This window comes from Diadema antillarum, unplaced genomic scaffold (assembly GCF_040938485.1).
Source record: "Diadema antillarum isolate AM-2024a unplaced genomic scaffold, OU_Dant_1.0 seq00001355_RagTag, whole genome shotgun sequence".
Taxonomy (NCBI): Eukaryota; Metazoa; Echinodermata; class Echinoidea; order Diadematoida; family Diadematidae; genus Diadema; species Diadema antillarum.
The window spans coordinates 17,729-38,535 of NW_027272119.1; the positions used below are offsets into that span (position 1 = coordinate 17,729).

The following is a 20,807-nucleotide window of genomic DNA, read 5'->3' on the forward strand; positions in this document are numbered from 1 at the left end:
TTTATCAATTTTATGAAGGATTTTTGATATTTTGGCGCGTAGGGTCAATGAACTTGGGAGTTCAAGCTGCGTATTTTTTAGGTTTTCATAAGTGCATGCTCTAGTTTCTGGTCCAGGGCGAGGCACGGCGCGCAGTTGGCATTGATGACATAACAAAAGGTTTTTATATTGGGTGGTGATTTTTCTCCATATGTACATATGGGTAAAAATCACTGATTTCTTTGGCAGAACAAGATCAGAGGTGGAAATGAGCTACTTGGGGGAGGTCTGCACTCTCAGAGTGCTTCTCTGGTTGATGCTTCATTTTGAAGTCGTATATGCGTTTCTTTTCCTTCCACCCAGGACCTGGAGATCACGGCCATTGAGAAGGAGAAAGAGGAAATGAAGGATGACGTGGCCTCCGTGGGAATCAAGGTCAAGTGGGCGCAGAACAAGCTCAAGACAGAGTTAGAAAGTCACAAGGTGGGGAAGATTAAAGACATCTACTTTTATCCCTGTAAGCCCTTTGTGTGCCCAGGCATTTTGCTTAATCCTTAAGAGGGGGGTGGGGGAGGGGAGACTCAGGGTGTTTGGACATCATCATTTCCAAACAGAAAAAAAATGCTCCTTGGCCCTTTATGACTTTTGAGCATAGAGTCTTGCGCATCTTGTGATACCAAATTTTAGGAATTTAGACTTATTGTTATCATGCCATAGGGTATTTCACAGCCATGCACATGCCACATATGAAATTTCCTTGCGTATAAGACATGAATTAGCATGGAATGAGAGAACTGTATTATGATCTCTCTTTTTTAAGTTCGTAAGTTTATTATTCAAGTACATAGTCAGATATTCACTATTGAATATTCGTGTAAAATCTCAAGGTCAAGGTCAAGATCACAGTGTGTTGTACACTCTTTGTTGCTCTTTTCACAACAAAGAGATAATAAGAAATTGTAAAAACAATAAAATGAAAAATGTATTGATTATAGTATAGCCCTTTTCCATCTTGTACAATGTTAGACCTTGTTGTAGTAAGTTTTTCAAAAAATCATTCCCTCGACTTACATGAGCATTTTAGGCCAAATACCAATTTTGTAATTTAATTTGCATGATTGATTAATAAATGATTAAAAATAGAGTGATTTTGGAAATCCAATAATACAGTCTTGTAGATTACATCCCAGGCAACTGGGGGGGGGGGGGTGGGGAGATCCCCCTCCCAATTTAGCATGGCCAAAAAAGGGTTAACTTGTCAACTTTTTTCATCAGCATGCACTAACCCATCCAAACTGGATCTGATTTTAACGTTAACAACCTTCTCAGGTGTAGCAAAATACCTTAGTCCAACAGGAAGGCCGTTGCGACACAATAGGGATCAGGAGGTTAATGTAATCTCTATTCATTGAAAATTTGTTTCCAGAAATCTGCTTCAGTTGGCAAAGAAAGCACTCTAGCATGTGTGCTAATCAGCAGACAAAGTACAGTAAGGATTACAAAGGTCTTTTTTTTTAAAGACATAATTTACCATTTGCAGATGAAACAGAATCTCAGCTTTAGTGCTTTAAAATAGTTCTAAAATATGACTTAGGGATAGAAACAACTACTGTGAAAATTTGAATCGGTAAAGTCAATGTTAAGTATTGTTACATATACAAAATGTGAACAATAGTTATAATAAAAATGATTCCAGACTAAACCGTCTACAGTTACGGTTTATTGAGAAAAATACTGATATCTCCTTATATTCTAGGCTTTATTGCAAAAATTTTATATGGTAGGATGTTTTGTGGTACAACAGACCTAAGTATATGCATCAAATGTGATATCTTGAACATTTTATAAATCACTGCTCCTAAAGGTAAACAGAACCTTTAACTTGTGTGAGACCATGTGATTGCCTGTGCATCATGACTTATGTATCATGTGCCTGGAGAAAGAAATTGAAAAAAAAAAGAAAAAATATGTTGAAATTACTTCACTCCTGGAAAATAGGCTGATCACATCGAGAAACTGATTGTTTGTCATTGCTGCTTGTCGTTTTGTGTGTGAAGGACACCAAGGCTAAGCTGGCTAAGACGGAGCAGCGGCTGGTGGAGGCGAAGGAGGAGACGGAGCAAATCAGGAAGAACTGTCAGGAGATGATTCGTACTTATCAGGTGGGCTTAAAGGGATGGTACAGTATTGGTGGAGATGAAAATTGGGCTTTTAGCTTTTTGCGAGATACCAAGAAAACACTTATGAGATAGTACAGAGCATACCATTTTAAGAGGAATTCAAAGTTTAGTTGATGAAAATCGGGTTTGGAATGATTGAAAAATCCAAAAACAAAGTAAAACAAAGCGATTGTAATAAAGTGTGGGTCCCACACTTTATTAGAATCGCTCTTTTTTTTGGTATCTCAGCCGTTTTAAAACCAATTTTCATCAGATTAAAGTTGAATTCCTCATAGAATTACATGCTCTTTCATATTTCAGAAGAAGTTCCTCATTATCTCACCAAAAAATGTTAGAAACCTGAAATTAGGTCTCAAAACTATACAATCCCTTTAACTTTTGAGACTATATGGTATCTATCCTTGATTAACAGTTTTGTTCCACTTTGCACGAGCAGAGTTTTTTTTTTTATATGGTATCATGTACATGTGGATTGAGTGAATCAATATAGTCTTGATGATAAGCGTTCAAAAGTTATGAATTTGTGAAGTATCTGCGCAGTCACTGCTTGAGAAGACTACTACAGTGTATGATGTCATATGCGTACAACAGAGAATTTCACGGAATAAAGTGCACATTTCTTCGACTTGTTACTGACATATGTTAAGGGTAACATTATTCCCCCTGCCTTCTGAAAGAGAGAAGTCAATGTTATGCAAGGTGAAAATATGTTGAAATTCTTTCTTTATATCGTTGTACACATGTGACATCACAAGCTATAGTAGTCTTCTCATCCAGCCTTGAGTGAGCAGAAACTTCAAAAATTCATAACTTTTGAACGGATTGTCCGATTTTCCTCAAACTCTCACTGATGTGTTCTACTAATATTGCTGCATTCACTCAACCCACATGTCTGTGAAGGTGAACGTGTCCTTTAAATTCACTGAGATAAGCATCTGTGATGTAATGATTATTCATGGCATAATCCTCATGAATTGTGCTTGCCAGCACGTTCACCTGACAGCAACAAAGTGTTCATTAAAGTCTTGCTTGGGGGGAAATTAATAGAAATGGTTTGTTCATGCATATGCAATTCAAAGCAATGAAATTGATGCTTCCCCTAGTGTAAATTGAGCGGCCATTCCAGTCACCTGGTCCACACAGGTTCATTCTATGTTTGATTAAGAATTCCATGAATTGTTACATCAGGCAAGGTTATGTATTACAGAGAGGTAGTTGCTTTGACGATATGTGGAGTGCCTAACCACCTGAGAAAAAGAAAGGTCATGTCTCCAAGTGAGCACAAGAGCTACTTTGAAATCAGAATTTTTGTGTGTGCATAAAACATTGGCGAATTTTACGAAGAGCCAAGATTCGCAAAAGTAAAACGCACACAAAAATGTGTGTCTACACAATGGATTAAATGCCAATGGCGATTCACAAAAATTTCATGCTGTGAAAAAGGCAATTGGCTCCATTTTGTGAAAGTTTCATACAGTGAATCTTTTGGGTTTTACAGTAATTGTGAACTGGCTTATTTCAGGGTAGCATTTTACCATGTCCTTGTACAAGAGGTTTGGTTCCCTTCCAACAGTCTTAATCTTCAGACTGAAGACATTGGTATAAAAGCTTTGAGTACCTAGAGATTCCTTTCAGTGACAGCCTTCAACCTCTGAAGGATAGCAACCATGTGCACTCTATTGCTCAAGAGATTAAATTGCAGAGTGGGATTGTACAGGAATATATTAGGAACAAGGTAAAAAAACATACATTTTCACATGTGGTTGAGTGAGGGCAGCCTCATGTGTTTCAGTGATTTCTTTTTTTCTTTTTGTAGGGATGACAGCGGGCAGGTACGAGTGCATTCAAATCTTATGTGTATCTTTATCTATCAGAAAAGTGTTTTCTGGCATCTAAAATGCTTGCCTGAGGCTTGCCCAAACACATCGAGCCTTATGGCATGAAGAAATCATAATTATTCTCCAATATTATTGAAATGCATTCAACTGGAAGGGATCGGTTAAATACTGTATAGATGGGGGGGGGGGGGGTACCCATAGATCTGAAAAGGCATACATAGTATACATACATGTAGGTAAAACGGCCCATTGCGAAATGACTACTCCCAGTTATCTGTGAGCATGTGATCACAGTCCTTCCCTCAACCCTCTTCAGGAATCGGAAGAGATCCGCTCCAACTCGCTGGACATCAAGCTAAAGGAGAAAGAGGAGGAGCTCAAGCAGCAATTTCAGGAGAAAGAAGACCACATGGAGGTAGGTATCACCCCCTGTCTGTCTGACTGACGGTTTCTGCAGTGCACCCCCCCCCCCACTCTGACCCCAGTTTAAGCCTCATCTCTCGGTTGAGGGTCAACAATGTGCCCTCTTTGAAGTGGGCCATTGCCACTTGTTCATTTTAGTCTATGTTGGCCTGTATTCTGTAGTTGTTGCTTTGCTGCAGATTACTGCATTGGAATAGAAATTTGATGTTGGGTTCAAATTGACACACACACACAAAAAAACATAGGACATGGTGTGTAGTGTAGTTCAGAAACATGTTAAGTATGTGGGATGTTCATTAAGTAGATGAACCATGGTATGCATGTGTAAGGTAAACCACCTGTCATCATTTTTATCATTTGATTTATTTTTTTTTCTCCTCATAGTTATTGAGTGATGTCATCCTGAGAAACGTGTGTTAGAATGCCTGCATTTCATGTGACATGTAATTGTTATAACCTTGATCTTGTGGTTCTCATTAGTCAAGCTTTTTGCGACAATGGAAATGACAGTACCAGTCTTTTCTTTCGTTGTTTTGTTTCTCCAGTCATCAGGATATTTCATGTTTCCTTTTGCTGATGTGACTGTAGCTAATTATCACTCAGCATCAGTTAGCATTTCCCCACTTGCACTTTTGTGGCTAAGTTTAGCATGATCTGTATACATACAGTATAAAAGGCATGATGGTTGTTTACACAGCCAGTGTTAAAACCTTTTTTCTCTGTCTAATGGAGTGATGAAAATTGAAAGTAATTGCTACATGTTAGAGGGCTAAGTATGTTGCTGTTGGTGTTTTTGTTGTTCATTAGGATATTGAAATATATATTTGTTTTTGTTTTTTGCTTGTTTATCCGTGTGTTCAAAGTACCTTTGTGTACGTGAGAATTATTTAAAGGGGATCTATTGTGATATGGTATCTATCGCATTTGATACGCCCTGTGCTGTTCCTTTTTCACCAGATTCACAATACACGTCTAAAGGAGCTGGAGGCATTGAAGAAGGCTCACCAAGAGGCTCTGTCTGAGCTCGACTCTCTCAAAGTGAAGGTCAGACTTGATTCCTCAGGGCACCGTTTCATGAAAGTTGTCGGCCCTGACAAGTTAGTCACTCTCTGACAATTTCAGTAAAATCCTTGGTTTTGATTTAGCTGAGAAGCTCTGGTCAATGACTGTTACTATGGTGATTGTCAAAGACTGACAACTTGTCAGGGCTGACAACTTTCATGAAACGGTGCCCTGTTCCAAGAAGTCGAACATCTGTAAAGACACTGTCAACACGCGGGTGGCTCATTTTGAAAGGATTGTCAACAGAATCTTTGCCGACGGAGTGATATATGGTGAATTTTGAAACAAATGAAGAAAACACTCAAGCCTGCAAAGCGTTTGAAAATCATCCTGTGATCATCTCGGCATCTGTAAAGCAAAGATTGCCAGTAAATATATTTACTAGATGGTTTATTCTAATGCTGCCATCTGTGGAGAGAGAAAAAAAAGTAGAAAACTAACGGGAAGTTTAGTCACTGAGGTTTTTACTTCTTTGAAGCATGTGGGTGGGTTAGGGGAGATTGTTGGAGGGATAGAGAGGGATGATAAGATGATAAGGACTTTCAGCTGTCGGTCCCATGGTTTGCTTGCTTACAAGTGTCCATATACAACGTAGCTTCCTTTGCAGCCATGTTAAACAGATCAATTCAATTCAGTGTAATTCAATGTGCTGCCCATTTTCAACTGCAATTTTCTGTAATACAACTTCATCTTTACACATTAAAGCCACTGGTAAGGAATGGGAGTGATAATGCATAAAAGAGAAGTCCATTTGATCTTGAAATTTCTTCTTATGATACAATGTAGGTAAGAGTTTGGAGACACTTGATCACAAATTACTGTATGAGTGCTGCGACTAATTTTTGCTTGTAGTTTTGTGTGTTTTTACGGAATCAAGACATAGAACATATAGCAAAAATATTTATTTTCGCGCTAGTTTCTTTGCGCGAAATGCGCGAAAATTTAAACAGTATTGGTTTTTATTTTTGAACTCTGGAAGGTTATAGTCCCAACAGTTTTCAGTCATGCACTGCCAGGTTCTAGGGCAGTTACCCCAGACCCTTCCCCTGACCCTAACCCTAATCTTAGTCCTGAATCTAATCCTAACCGTAACTAAAACTCTAACCCTAAACCTAACCCTAATCCTAATCTTTACTCTGCCCTTATCACTAACCAGTACTTACCAGGGGGGTAATTGCCCTGATACGGCACTGCCCTGATCACTGCGGCACAGCCCAATTAATCACTGCGGCACACAGAAGTTTGTGTCAGGATTATCATTTGTCTCATTAATCCTATTCATCCCTCAAACAATTCCCCCTTCCCCCTTCCCTCGTGATTCTGCAGAGCAAGTGTTTGGAAGATGAGCGTCTGCACACAGAGGGTCTCTTGAATCAATTCAAAGGTTTGCTGAACTCGCAGAAGGAGGAGAACAGGAAACTCTCCAAGCAGATGGAGGAGCTGAAGTCACTTAAGAGGAGCTTGAAGAGTAAGGACCGGTCCTAATTACCTCCGCCAAGGGAGGAGGTTATGTTTTTGTTACCGTTGGTTTGTTAGTCCGTGTGCAAAATAACTCAAAAAGTAGTTGACAGATTGGGATGAAACTTGCAGGAGAGGTTGAGAATGACACAAGTAACAAACGATTAACTTTTGGTAGCGATCCGAGAATTTTGGGGAATTTATGAAGGATTTTTGATATTTTGGCAGGTAGGGTCAATGAACTTGGGAGTTCAGGGTGGGCGTACTTGAGGTTTGCATGCGCACACAAAAGTGCGTGCTCTGGTTTCTGCTAGGGCGAGGCGCGCCGTGCAGCTGAGGGTTTATGACGTAACAAAGGCTTCTATATTGGGAAATGGGGCGATTTTTCAGCATGTGTGTGGAAATCATTGATCTCTATGGAAGAGCCCAAAGAGCTTTTCCCCAGTAGTGGAGAGGAGAAATATATCTTTGGGAAGAGCAAGATCATGGAAAGTAAGGTCTGCCCTCTCAGAGTGCTTTTCTAGTTTGCTGGTGTGATATTGCGCATATTTTGAAACCTTTGCTCCAGGTTTGAAAATAGATTACCCGGTATGGAAAAGCAATGTTTAACCGGTCAAAGAAGAGCTCATTTTGCTAGATCACATGTTTCCCATAGACACCTGCCCGAGTATTCTCGGGACTAGTCTTCAGCAGGTTAAAGATGGTGATGGCCAAATTTCCACATTTCTATATTCTTGAAAATACTTAGACAAAGTTTCTGCACATAAGCAATAAATATGCAGACAGTGACTCAAGTTTGGTCAATAAAAACTATGCCTGACTTCAGATACATTTTTTTAAAGATTTCGTTGATATCACTATTTGTTTTCAGTCCTTGAATTATTTAGATGTCTAGCTGCTTCAGATACGCCCTAAACATTTGTGCAGCATTCATAGGAATTGGTCTCTCTTAGTTTGTATGATTTAGTGTTAAATAATGCATATTACATGTGGTGTTTTTAAAAATTATCCAACTCATGGTGACTTTGGAACGCATGGAGCAATAAAGAGTGTGTTTGGGCTGTTCATAAGTTATGGAGGATTTAGAATTTCATTAATATTTGACCAAGTAATGTGCATTATTTGTTTTATGAAATGGTAAAATGATTTTACTTCCACGGCAGCCATTTTTGCAAGATTCTAAGGCCAGTACCAGCTCCAAACTCAGTGAACTGCACACTCACAAAACAAGTTTGACACAATTATGATACACAGGCAATGCAGCTGAGGTTAGAGGAGCGTTTGTTTGTATCGGTCATTAGTATACTAATGTCATATCACCATTTATAATTGTTCCTAGCAACATTTATTTTGCAAGCATCATTCTCTTGCCCACCCCAGGTCCAAGCAGACAGTGGCAGCATTGGAGCTCAAGCTGAACTCCCAGAAGCAAGAAGGCACAGACCTGGAGTCTGAGCTGGAGACCAGCAGACAGAAGGAGGCAGAGCTTCTACAGTTCACTGAGAAGATGACCGGCACTAACGCTGCTTTGCATTCGGAGAACTCCGCCCTGAATTCCAAGGTACAAACCTTTCATTTATTTCTACTGATCAATAATAATTGTTGGTAAAGAGTTCATAGAGAAAATGGCAGGTACTGTAAAACATGATATATTCGCGGCATGAAATTTTTGCGAATTGGAGCCGACAGCCTTTTTCGTGGCATGAAATTTTCGCGAATTGCTACTGGCATTCAATGCATGTAGTGTAGACAAAAGCTTTCGCGTGCATTTTAATTTCGTGAATTTTGGCGCTCGCGAAATTCGCGAAATTAAAGTGCACGCGAAAATTCCTCGTTTTCAGTATGCATCCTGCTCTGTACTCCGATTAAAAAAAAAAAAAAAAATTAATGTACAGCTTCCCTGCTGAATTCCAGGGTATAATTCTGTTCTGATGGGTAATGATTGTCTCCTGTAATATCCTGCATAAGGTGCTAATTAGATTAAACTGGTATCAACAGTGCACTCACCCCATTTCCTGGGTGACATTCCAACCAAGCTGCTACTGTATAGTGCTCCCACACTAAATCCAACCACAGTTACATCCAGGCCTTTGTAAGGCTATCATCGCACACTGTAAACGCAAAAAATTTTCGTGCATTTCGGGCTACTTTTGGCTAGCCGCTCAGCATGAAAATTAATTATGAAAAGATATTGACGTTTACAGTAGATAATAATTTTGGGACCTGAATTTTAACTTAATTGTAACAAGATTTTTATCATATCATATTATGTCTATTAAAATGGGATTGCACTGTGTTTTGTATTTCAGGTTGACACTTTGACCGAAGAGTGTCGAAATCTGAAGGTGGAACTGGAGGAAGCCAAAACTCAGATTTCACAACTGGTGAGTATCCATGCCATCATAGCATTTGGGTGTTCATTCCTGTATACCAGCTCTCTTGGTACAGTACCTCATAGTGTGAAGGAAATAGCTAGTTGTCTATTTGGGAAAGGTTACTTCCTGAAGGGATGAATTTTAAATCAGTTCCATATTTATACCACTGGCCCATTTGGTGTTATTGGCTTTTTTTGCTTAGGTCGCCCAAATAACTGTATTTGTATGTTCATACACCACAAGAACATAAGTACCTTTTGTGGATATCTTATGTTGTTTTTGGAACTAGTGCAGAAATATTACATTAGATGTGGAAATGCTGATTGAATTATTTGATGATATGCCCAAGGTGAAAGGCATAATGTCACTAAATACATGCTAAGAATGCACTCAGAATTTGCCTGCCATAACTTCTGTTAGGTATGTCCAGTGGCAAGACGATATGGTAGGAAGGAAAAAAATGAATACACAAATATTTTGATGCGGTGAGAAATGCGGTAGTTCACAATACACCATTAAAAATCACTGGATTTTGGAAACTGACTCTTTACTGCAAGGAACATTCAGAATAAGTCTAGCAACAGTTTGTGTTGAAGTGTCTATTTTGAATGGACATTTTGATTTGAGGTATGAGATTTGTATATGAAAAAAAAAATGAAGTCTGTGTGGCTAGTTCATTATTCTGTATTGCTTTGCTGTAGTCGCAGATACAATTAGAAGCTTTGGTAGCCTTAACGTAATAATAACTGCCATTGTATCCACCCCTCCCCCACTTGCAGTCCGCGGACTTAAATCAGGAGAGGCAGTATCGGGAGCGGGAGGCGGCCCTCCTCTCCGCCAGACTGAGCGAGAAGTCTAAGGCCCTGGATCAGGCCAAAGTTCAGCTGAGTGACGCCAAGGATGAGACAAAGACTCTGAAGAGGAAACACGCAGCAAACATGAAGGTAACAGCCCTCCTTGAAAAGGAATATTTGTTGCATGCACTGTCCATGGTGGAACTGGGCTCTGTCTAGCAATGTCAAATGCATTGAGGGTGAAGGTATTGACTACTGTCTTACCAGACATTTTTGCATGTATGATATTTTTTGCAAATTTTATAAGGAGCCACGATTCGCAAAAGAAAACTGGACGTACAAAGTTATGTCTACACAATGCATTGAATGCCAGTGGCAATTTGCGAAAGTTTCACAGTTTGGGTTAGTGTCATGTGCATGTTTTCCACTGTATGTAAGTCTTGACATTTCACCAATCATTTTGACTGGTATATTACTTTCATTATACTACATATCAAACAGTGGGAGCTTCTTGACCATAACAGATATACTCCTTAGCGAGAGTCTAAATTTGCTGAATCACTGGGCAATGTCTTCTTGTACTTTTTCCTTGACATCAGGACCTAACGAGGCAACTCCAGCACGCCAAGAAGAAGATCGACACGATGGAGGCAGACAGCAGCAACCCTGGAAACAGCAAGGACGCCTTCAGCTCGGAGTCGAGGACGAGCTCAACGGGATCCCTGGACACGCTGGGCAACAGCGCCATCAATGGCGGCACGGCTAACATCTCGTCCGGTAGCAGCGGCAGTGGAAGTGTGGGGAGACATGAGGACTCCCCACAAGCAGGCCAGGTGAGATTCACCTGCTAATCCTATAAGTTTGCTCTCTATATCAGAGGTGTAAGCAGTATCCCAGTGATTCCTTGTCGTGCTCATCTGTTGAGCTTTTCTTACCCAGTGGTTGGGTGTTCAGCCTTGAGAAGCAGGTTATGTTTGAGTCTTGAGATAAATGACAGTAGTTGATATCAGCAAAGAATTTCTTAAAACTACATATTAATATGGGATAAAGGGGGAGTTACAAAAAAATAAGAGAATCGTTCAGAGAATACACTTTACAGTTAGCATTGGGAGTACACAGTGACTCTGTGCTGATTGCAAGAAGGTGTGAAAATGGTGCTCCTGCATGTGGCTGTAAAACATGAGCACAGGTCTCCATGGCAGATGAGTGAACATGAAATGTGGCAAGCGGAGGGTCAAGGATGCCTTAACTGGACTGTAGATAGTCACAGGCAAGCAGGCCGGGCAAGATGATCACTCTGTGCATCTTCACTTGTGTGCATGGTTAAGTAGGGATGTTTAAACCTTACAGTGCCTTGGTCACTGAATGGTACATCTGCTGGAGTGCTTTTCTTTGCTCATTGACACAGATGTCTGGACACTACTGTAAAATCAGAAAATTTTGCATGCATGGAACGTTCACAAATTTTAGCGAGGAGCCAAGATTCATAAAAGTAAATTGCACAAGAATTTTTTTTTTTTTGCACAATGCGTTGAATGCCAGTGGCAATTCGCAAAAGTTTCTTAGTGCCAAAAGGGCGGTCAGCTCCAATTTGTACAAGTATCATGCCCTGAATGTTTCTGGTCGTACAGTAATTGCCAATGAATAATTTTGCATCACATGTGTTATGGTGTTTGGATATGTCCTTGTAAACGAAGGCAACTCCATTTGTAAGTTGACTTTGAAAATGTAGCAAGGAGAATGGTCAAACAGTCATGTAGATTGAACAAAAAGGAGAACTTTTGATCACTTTAGTGTAAAGCCTTTTCACAAAATGTTAATATTTGCCATAATAGCAAATGGTACATTACATGATATGAGGTCATAAGTCAAACTGAAGAACATCACAATTCATTACAATGGAATGTCTCATCATTTCTGATATCATTGATGCCTGTAGTGACAAAAATTTCTTCTGCTATAAACTGAAGATATTTTTATAATCGATAATGCTACAAATTTGTTGTGGTAATATTATGAGTAACAATAAAGCCCATTAGTATATAAGTAAATAATCAAAATAATTGATTTGCACATACACCATATGCATCATGTGTTACTCTATAAACCTGTATGTAAACTGATACAGGATCACACGGTAGCCATCGCTGGAGGAAACGACTTCCCCGGCATCGACAAGGGTATGCTGGTAGAACGCATCGTCAGGCTCCAGAAGCAGCTGCAGAAGAAGGCAGACAAGATGGAATTCATGCAGGAGCACAATACCCATCTCGTCGGCCAGATACAGAAGAAATCCAAGTAAGGGTCTTTTCGTCCATAGTTCTTCCTTCTCCTCCTCATTTTCCTCCTCCTCCTCCTCCTCTTCCTTCTTCTTCCTTCTCCTCTTCATCTTCTTCTTCTCCTCCTCCTCCTTTTCTGCTGTAGTGCTACCTAGTACTAGTAAGTATTGTGTTGTACAATGACAAATTGAATATCATACTTGATAGTTTTAATCACCTTAATCTTCTTTCACAGACATGATTGTGAAATATCTGTTTATGGAATTCTTTTAGAAAACATGCTGTTATGCCCTTGCCAGTGATTTTTTGGATTTACCCTTCATACTATATACTTTCTTCTTCTTCTTCTTCTTTTTCTTCTTCTTCTTCTTCTTCTTCCTTCTTCTTCTTCTTCCTTCATCTCCTCTGTCTTCTCCTCCATCTCTTCTTCTCCTTCTTTTCTTTTTCCTTTTTCTCTTATCCAAAATCCTTCTCCTCCTCCCACCAGAGAATAGTATGCAGATGTGAAAATGTCAGTAGTAATCAGTGTTTGAAACGCATCAGTGAATGTCTGTCCTCCCCCTGCTGAGTTATGTTGACAGTCTTCTGCAGAGTTTACCCCCCATCTAATCCCTAAAGTCTCTCCCCCTTTGACCTTTGACCCTTGACCCCATGCAGAGTAATCCAACAGTACATCATGAGGGAGGAGGCTGGAGCCCTGGCCCCCGCTGCCAGCGATGCAAACAAAGTGAGTATTCAGGCAGTGGGGCAAGGTGGGGGTGGGGAAGGGGGGGGGGGGAGGGGAGAGGTTATTGGTCCATGATGTCTAAGGTTAAATGTCCCAAGTTTAGTTTAGATCAGCCCTTGTATTACCCATAGGCTTTTTTTTTTTTAGTCTACTGTGAATTAAGGTGAGGGATCACTAGATTTGTCAGTGTTAGGTGTAATAGAGTTACAACTGCATTTTCTTAAATATATGAAAAGATCATTCAGTGATTTATTTGATAAGTCTTACTATTATGTTTGAAGTGTTAACCATACTGAAACATGATTATATCCTTACCTGCCCTGTTGGCAAGATACAAATATTACTTTATACATGATGTTTTTTGACCTGGAAATTGATAGAGCAGAGTGAAGGATGAAATATATGTGTTTGGTAGGAAAGTGTGCACAAATGCCACAGAAGCCCTGCTTTCACTCTGTGTATCTTGTTTCTGTATTTGTTTCTGTGTCTCTTGCAAGATCTCAGAAATAGGGGTGAGGATTTGAACCCCCCCCTCCCCCCTTTGCTCCCACCATTACCAAACTATGAGCAGGAATGCCAATTGACTCGGGGGGACGGGGGGATGGGGGGGGGGGGGGAATGGGGGCGTTTCTTTGGCTAAACATGAGATATGATGTGAAGTATCCTCTGCAGGGAAGCTTTGTTTGGATGATTGAAGCAGAATATCAATAGGAAGAGAGATATTGGGGTAATAGAGAGGGTGGAGTTGCTTTTCATACCTCAGAAGGACAAGCAAGGAGAGGGGCGAACAAGTGGGAGGGGACTGGAAAGCTTGTCCTTCAAGGATCTGCTGAGTTTTGGATCCCTCAAACTCCTGGGGCTGTGATGCAATATTGTGACAACAATCGTACATGTATGTGATGAAAATGGAAATTTAACAAAATCATTTGCGTGGTTGCCGTGGGAAAGCAAAAACCAAGATTACAGGGAAATTGTGGGAAGATTTGTTGGTTGGCTGTAAAAATCAGGGCGAGTGGGTTTTGTCCTGTGGGTGGTGGAATTAATGGTCATCTTGTCCAACTGGGCGGGTGAAAGGGTGTGAGGTAGTCGAGCTCTGGTTACATCGTGCTATTTATACCAAAGGATGAGATAGATACAGAGTTACTTGTGTACCAGATCATGACACTGCATGCTTTGTGTACGAGCAAAGATGTCTGACCGGTCAAGAGTATTGCTGACAAATTGGCTAACCTCCCTTCCCTGTGAAAGCTAGCTGACTTGTCTTTCCCCTTTTTTATGCAATGAGGAGGATTCACCCAAATTGTGCAAAGAGTGGCAGTTAAATGTGCACCTATTTGTATTGTTTCATATTCCAAAAATTGATGCTATTTTGCTGCGCTATGTTTTGAGCAGATTTTTACCTGAATTCAGGCTTTCAGACAAAATGAAAACTGTTTCAATCTGGCTTCAGGAAGTGCAATTAATAGACAAAAATGTCTTTGTCGTAAGTTTGTCCCAAGCATTTTTCCCCCTTTTTTTTGTCGGCTTTGATTGGCGGGAGAGTCACGAAAAGTTCTCCTCAAGTGCTGTTGCATGCAGCAAATTTGGTTTACTGAAAAGCAGCATGTGTGAAATTTGTGCTTCGCCACTCACAGAAATGCCAGTAGCAATGCCAGATCCTGCCATATTTTATATTCCATTCTTTTCATTTTCGCATGGAATTGTACAAAAATGAAAAGAAATGCAGATGTACCGTAAAGAACAATATAAATAGAAGAGTAGATTATTCTTTGAATGATTGAGACTTCACATCATCTTTGAACTGCTCACATTTCCCTGTAGAAACAAAAGTTTATCAGAAAACTGTTCCTTCTCCCATTGTGCACTATAATAGACCGGGGGCCCAGAGCATTTATTCAGCTGAAAAGGGTCACACTTTTTGATGGTCTCATCATGTAAGGATGTGGCCAAGGGTCAATAAAATGAATTGCTGGCAAGTCACATCCTGTACCGTAAGCCTAGGGACCACAAAAAGGGACCCCGAAAAATGGATTTATTCAGCCGAAGGGGGTCACGGACAAAAGTTGGTGGATATTGTTCCTTTGGGTGTACTTATCATGAAAACAGCAATGCCAGCTATTTTATCCTGTACGGGGCCCCAGACAGTAGCCCCAAAGGGCCCCAGAAATATGGTGTTATTCAGCTGAAAAGGGTCACGGCTAATTTCTTTTGCAATGGAAGTAGTTCCCATCAGAGATATCCAAAACACCAATGCCAGCTATTTTATCCTGTACGGGGCCCTAGACAGTAGCCCCAAAGGGCCCCACCCCCATAGGCCTACGTATAAACACACACAAACATTGATTTTATTCAATTAAAAAGATTCAGGGCTAATTTCTTTTGCAATGGAAGGAGTACCAATCAGAGATATCCAAAACACCAAAGCCAGCTATTTTATCCTGTACGGGGCCCCAGACAGTAGCCCCAAAGTGCCCCATCCCCTATAAGCCCTACGTACAAACACACACACACACACATTGACTTTATTCAGCTGATAAGAGTAACGGCTAATTTCATTTGCAATAGAAGTAGTACCCATCAGAGACATACAAAAAAGCCAGTTATTTTGTCCTGTACGGGCCTAGACAGTAGCCCCAAAGTGCCCCCCCCCAACACACATACTCACACAATAGTATCATTCAGCTGAAAAAGGGTCACGGCTAATTTCTTTTGCAATGGCATTAGTACCCATCAGAGAAATCCAAAATACCAAAGCCAGTTATTTTATCCTGCATGGGGCCCCAGACAGTAGCCCCAGACAGTAGCCCCAAATTGCCCCCTTACCCCCTCCCCTTCCCCCTCCCCCCCCCCCACACACATTGATTTTATTCAGCTGAAAAGGGTCGCACGGCTACTTGCTTTTGCAATCGGAAGTAGTACTCATCAGAGATATCCAAAGCACTAAAGCCAGTTATTTCATCCTGTACGGGGCCCCAGACAGTAGCCCCAAAGTGCCCCCTACACACACACACACATATATTGGTTTCATTCAGCCGAAAAGGGTCACGGCTAATTTCTTTTGCAATGGAAGTAGTATCCATCGGATATCAAAATACCAAAGTCAGATATCTTATCCTGCACGGGGTCCCGTACAGTAGCTCCAAAGTGTTTTGCTTTATTCTCTTTATTGTGTGCATCTCTTCTTCTTAAATATGCGCTCCTTCGTCTTCATTTTCGCGACAACGACAACGCGCCCTCCTCATCATCATCAGTTTTGCTGTTCTGGCAAACATTTTCCAGCGTATCGGCTTGTTCGATTTTAGAGCGGCGAGAGCGGAAGACGTGCATAATTGAGTCTGGGAAAGCGTAGGAACAGCGTAGCTAAAGCGGCCAACAGCGTTATCGAAGCAGGAATGAAGCGTCGTAGGAACAGGCCTTGATTTTATACGAGAGTAGAGAACTTAGTGAGAGCGTCGTTAAAGCGGGAAGGTCGTGCTTTGATCAAGCGGCGTAGCAGCGGGACCATGTCGTCGGTGTCTAGTTTAGACTATATTTCCCGTTCTTGTGCCGCTGTTACTACGGTCAGAAAAACCTGGAATTGTTACGCTCATCCCGCGGTATTTACACTGTCACTGCTCTCTCCCCGTTTGAGCTACGATTCAAAATAGGTCAAACTTGATGGGGAGATGAGGAAGAAATTTTGAACCAGTTCAAAATTTCTTCCCGATCTGTAAAATTGCCAGATCCAACCCCATCACCCAAACGCTGCTGCCACGATGCTCCCGGTCCCCGTACACTTTTGCCGCTCTCTCCCGATCTGACAGACTGAATAGATCGGGATGCAGATCTTGATAGTGTAATTACATGTGGGGACACTTTAGGAACACTCCGTGGGGCCCCGTACAGCTATATAACTGGTTTCGGTGTTTTTGACACCTCCTTGAGTACTACTTCCATTGCAAAAGAAATTATAGCAATGATTCTTTTCACTTAGAATAATACGGGAGCACTTTTCAGCTACTGGCTGGGGGCCCCTTAACTGGATGGGTTTGTGTTTTACGTATCTCAGCTGTTAATTCCACTGCCAAGGAAAATAGGCATACATGACTGTTTTCACCTAAAAACAATTAATTCATATGGGGTGGGAATACCTTGGGGCTATACCTGTCAAGGGCCCTGCATCCGGGCCAATATCGCACCTCTTTTAATCGAATTCTTTAATGTTGAATTAAATTTAGCAAAAACTTCGCCTAGATGACATGGTAGTTCAATGTCATATTAATCTCTTCATTCAAATTTATTTTGAAACATTCACATTACCTCTAACCTTATTCTAAATAACACTTTTTCAACTGAAATCCATACGATATAAGACAAGTACCATTCCACTATCCGTTCATTCATAAATTCATAATGATATAGTCACGTGATTACATGCTGCGCTCGTTCATTCAAATTGATTTCTGGCCATCTAATTTAACATGTTCTGCAGTCAATTAAACAGATATGTTCATGCTTGGCCTCTTTCCTTATTTTCTTTCGTCGTAGTTATTGTTTTGTAAGCATCATAGCATTTCATGTTTTCGTATTCGTTTAAGAGACTTTGACACCATTTTTTAACGTGCTTTTTTAATCCAAAGAAGTAAGAAGCCACAAATTATCTGGCCGTTACGAGCGCTTTATTCCGAGCGGTCGGCTAGTTACAAGAAGTCAAGGTTATGATCCTCAAATGTTTTTTTTTTTAATAATTCTTTCTATGTCTTCTAGAGATATACGTCTGTATATATTGTGCTGTCATGACTATAAAAAATGAAGTTAAGCTGCATTACTGGTACGCGTATATGCCTATAATGACATGTACATGTATATGAAAGAGAAGGAGCGTTACCAGTCTGGTTACAGAACAACCAAATCCAGTTATACTAGATAAGAAATATGACACTTTTACTGCTTTATAACAGTAATTTATAGGTGAAACGAAAACACACATAGAAAGACATGTTAAAAAGATCTGAAACAAAGAAATAGCATGATTTGAATTTGAATGAACACGTTTGGAATTTGACTGTCTTTCGCGAAATTTAATGACTGAAATACACTTTTCGGCAAGTCAAGACGAATTTGAATGAACGTAGGGTACCAGCCAATTTGAATACCCATTTTACGAATTCGAACCTTCTATCAAAATCAATGAACCAACAAAAGTGCGAAATTGGCTGGGAAAACCTAACTGGCTTTGATGTTTTGGGTATCTATGATGTAAACTAAGGCCTACTTCGATTGTAAAAGAAAAACAACTATGACTCTTTTCAGCTAAATGATGTCATAATAATTATGTGGGGGAGGGGCACTTTATGGCTAACGTACTGTAACCTGGGCCCAGTACAAGATGAAATGACTGGTTTTCGTAATATGGTCATCTTGGTTGTGCACTATACAGAAGTATGCTTCCTTTGCAAATTTCTTGAGTGTTTTGCTACTGTAACCTATGGGACCCCGTATACAGGATAAGATGACTTGCTTTAGTGTTTGTGATATCTCTGTTCAGTAGGCCCTGATATTAACGTTACAAAAGAATTTGTAAGACCATTTTCAGCTGATTCACAGTACATGTATAATGGATGGGACACTGTGGAGCTACTGTCTAGGGCTCTGTGCAGGATGAAATAACTAGCCTTGGTGTGTTGAATATCTCTGATAGGTACTTCTTCCAGTGCAAAAGAAATTACCCGTGTTTGGGGCTATACTGTGCGGGGCCCCATACAGGATAAGATAACTGGCATTGGTATTTTGGATATCTCTGATGGGTACTACTTCCATTGCAAAAGAAATTAGCCGTGACCCTTTTCAGCTGAATGAAACTAGTGTGTGTGTGTGTGTGTGTGTGTGTATGTGTGTGTATGTGGAGAGGGGGGGGGGCACTTTGGGGCTACTGTCTGGGGCCCCGTTCAGGATAAAATAACTGGCTTTGGTGCTTTGGATATCTCTGATGGGTATACTTCCATTGCAAAAGAAATTAGCCGTGACCCATTTTGGCTGAATGAAACTAATGTGTGTGTGTGTGTGTGTGTGTGTGTGTGTGTGTGTGTGTGTGCGTGCGTGTGTGTGTGTGTATGTGGAGAGGGGGGGCACTTTGGGGCTACTGTCTGGGGCCCCGTTCAGGATAAAATAACTGGCTTTGGTGCTTTGGATATCTCTGATGGGTATACTTCCATTGCAAAAGAAATTAGCCGTGACCCTTTTCAGCTGAATGAAACTAGTGTGTGTGTGTGTGTGTGTGTGTGTGTGTGTGTGTTGGGGGGGGGGTGCACTTCGGGGCTACTGTCTGGGACCCCGTGCAGGATAAAATAACTGGCTTTAGTGTTTTGGATATCTCTGATGAGTATGCCTACTACCAATTGCAAAAAATAAAGAAAGTAGCCATGACCCTTTTCAGCTGAACAAAATCAATGTGTGTGTGTGTGGGGGGGGGGGGGGGGAGGGAGCAATTTGGGGCTACTGACTGGGGCCCCGTGCAGGATAAAATAGCTGGCTTTGGTATTTTGGATATCTCTGATGGGTACTACTTCCATTGCAAAAGAAATTAGCCGTGACTCTTTTCAGCTGAATGAAACTAGTGTGGGTGTGTGTGTTTGGGGGGGGGGGGGGGGGAGCTCCTTTGGGGCTACTGTCCGGGGCCCCGTACTGGATAACATAGCTGACTTTGGTGTTTTTGATATCTCTGATGGGTACTCCTTCCATTGCAAATGAAATTAGCCGTGACTCTTCTCAGCTGCACGAATGAAATCAATGTTTGTGTGTGTTTGTACGTATGGCCTATGGGGGTGGGGCACTTTGGGGCTACTGTCTGGGGCCCCGTACAGGATAAAATAGCTGGTATTGGTGTTTTAAATATCTCTGATGGGAACTACTTCAATTGCAAAAGAAAGTAGCCGTGACTCTTTTCAACTGAATAAAATCAATGTTTGTGTGTGTTTGTACGTAGGCCTATGGGGGGTGGGGCCCTTTGGGGCTACTGTCTAGGGCCCCGTACGGGATAAAATAGCTGGCATTGGTGTTTTGGATATCTCTGATGGGAACTACTTCCATTGCAAAAGAAATTAGCCGTGACCCTTTTCAGCTGAATAACACCATATTTCTGGGGCCCTTTGGGGCTACTGTCTGGGGCCCCGTACAGGATAAAATAGCTGGCATTGCTGTTTTCATGATAAGTACACCCAAAGGAACAATATCCACCAACTTTTGTCCGTGACCCCCTTCGGCTGAATAAATCCATTTTTCGAGGTCCCTTTTTGTGGTCCCTAGGCTTACGGTACAGGATGTGACTTGCCAGCAATGCATTTTATTGACCCTTGGACACATCCCTATATGATGAGACCATTAAAAAGTGTGACCCTTTTCAGCTGAATAAATCTTCTGGGCCCCCGGTCTATAACAGGATATGCACTGTATGTGCATCTGGCAATCATGGTCAAATATACGTATAATGGCAAATCATGCATGATACTACCTAAACCTGCCTGAATCCATTAGCTACTGTCATGATTGGGACACTAATAATTTGAGTTTAGTATATATAGAAAGCTATATCACTGTTTACAAACCCTCCTCTTTCATTTTTTTTTTTTTCATAGAATGAATTGCATTGCGTGTCTAATAAATCTCAGAACATTATTATTATTATTATTATTATTTGCATTGTATGTGGAAGCT

The 20,807-nt window shown here is 40.9% G+C and overlaps 1 protein-coding gene across 1 annotated transcript in view; it reads left to right on the forward strand.

Annotated features, from left to right (window-relative positions):
- LOC139708612 (coiled-coil domain-containing protein 186-like) overlaps positions 1-20,807 on the forward strand; it is a gene marked incomplete at its 5' end in the record, with an annotated part of 47,814 nt that overhangs the window by 17,265 nt on the left and 9,742 nt on the right. The window contains 11 exons of the mRNA XM_071620555.1: positions 343-462; positions 2,037-2,141; positions 4,314-4,412; positions 5,378-5,464; positions 6,809-6,960; positions 8,321-8,501; positions 9,250-9,324; positions 10,095-10,259; positions 10,709-10,942; positions 12,238-12,407; positions 13,046-13,115. Of these exons, the coding sequence (XP_071476656.1) occupies positions 343-462; positions 2,037-2,141; positions 4,314-4,412; positions 5,378-5,464; positions 6,809-6,960; positions 8,321-8,501; positions 9,250-9,324; positions 10,095-10,259; positions 10,709-10,942; positions 12,238-12,407; positions 13,046-13,115 (1,458 nt within the window). The remainder of the gene's footprint in view (positions 1-342; positions 463-2,036; positions 2,142-4,313; positions 4,413-5,377; positions 5,465-6,808; positions 6,961-8,320; positions 8,502-9,249; positions 9,325-10,094; positions 10,260-10,708; positions 10,943-12,237; positions 12,408-13,045; positions 13,116-20,807) is intronic.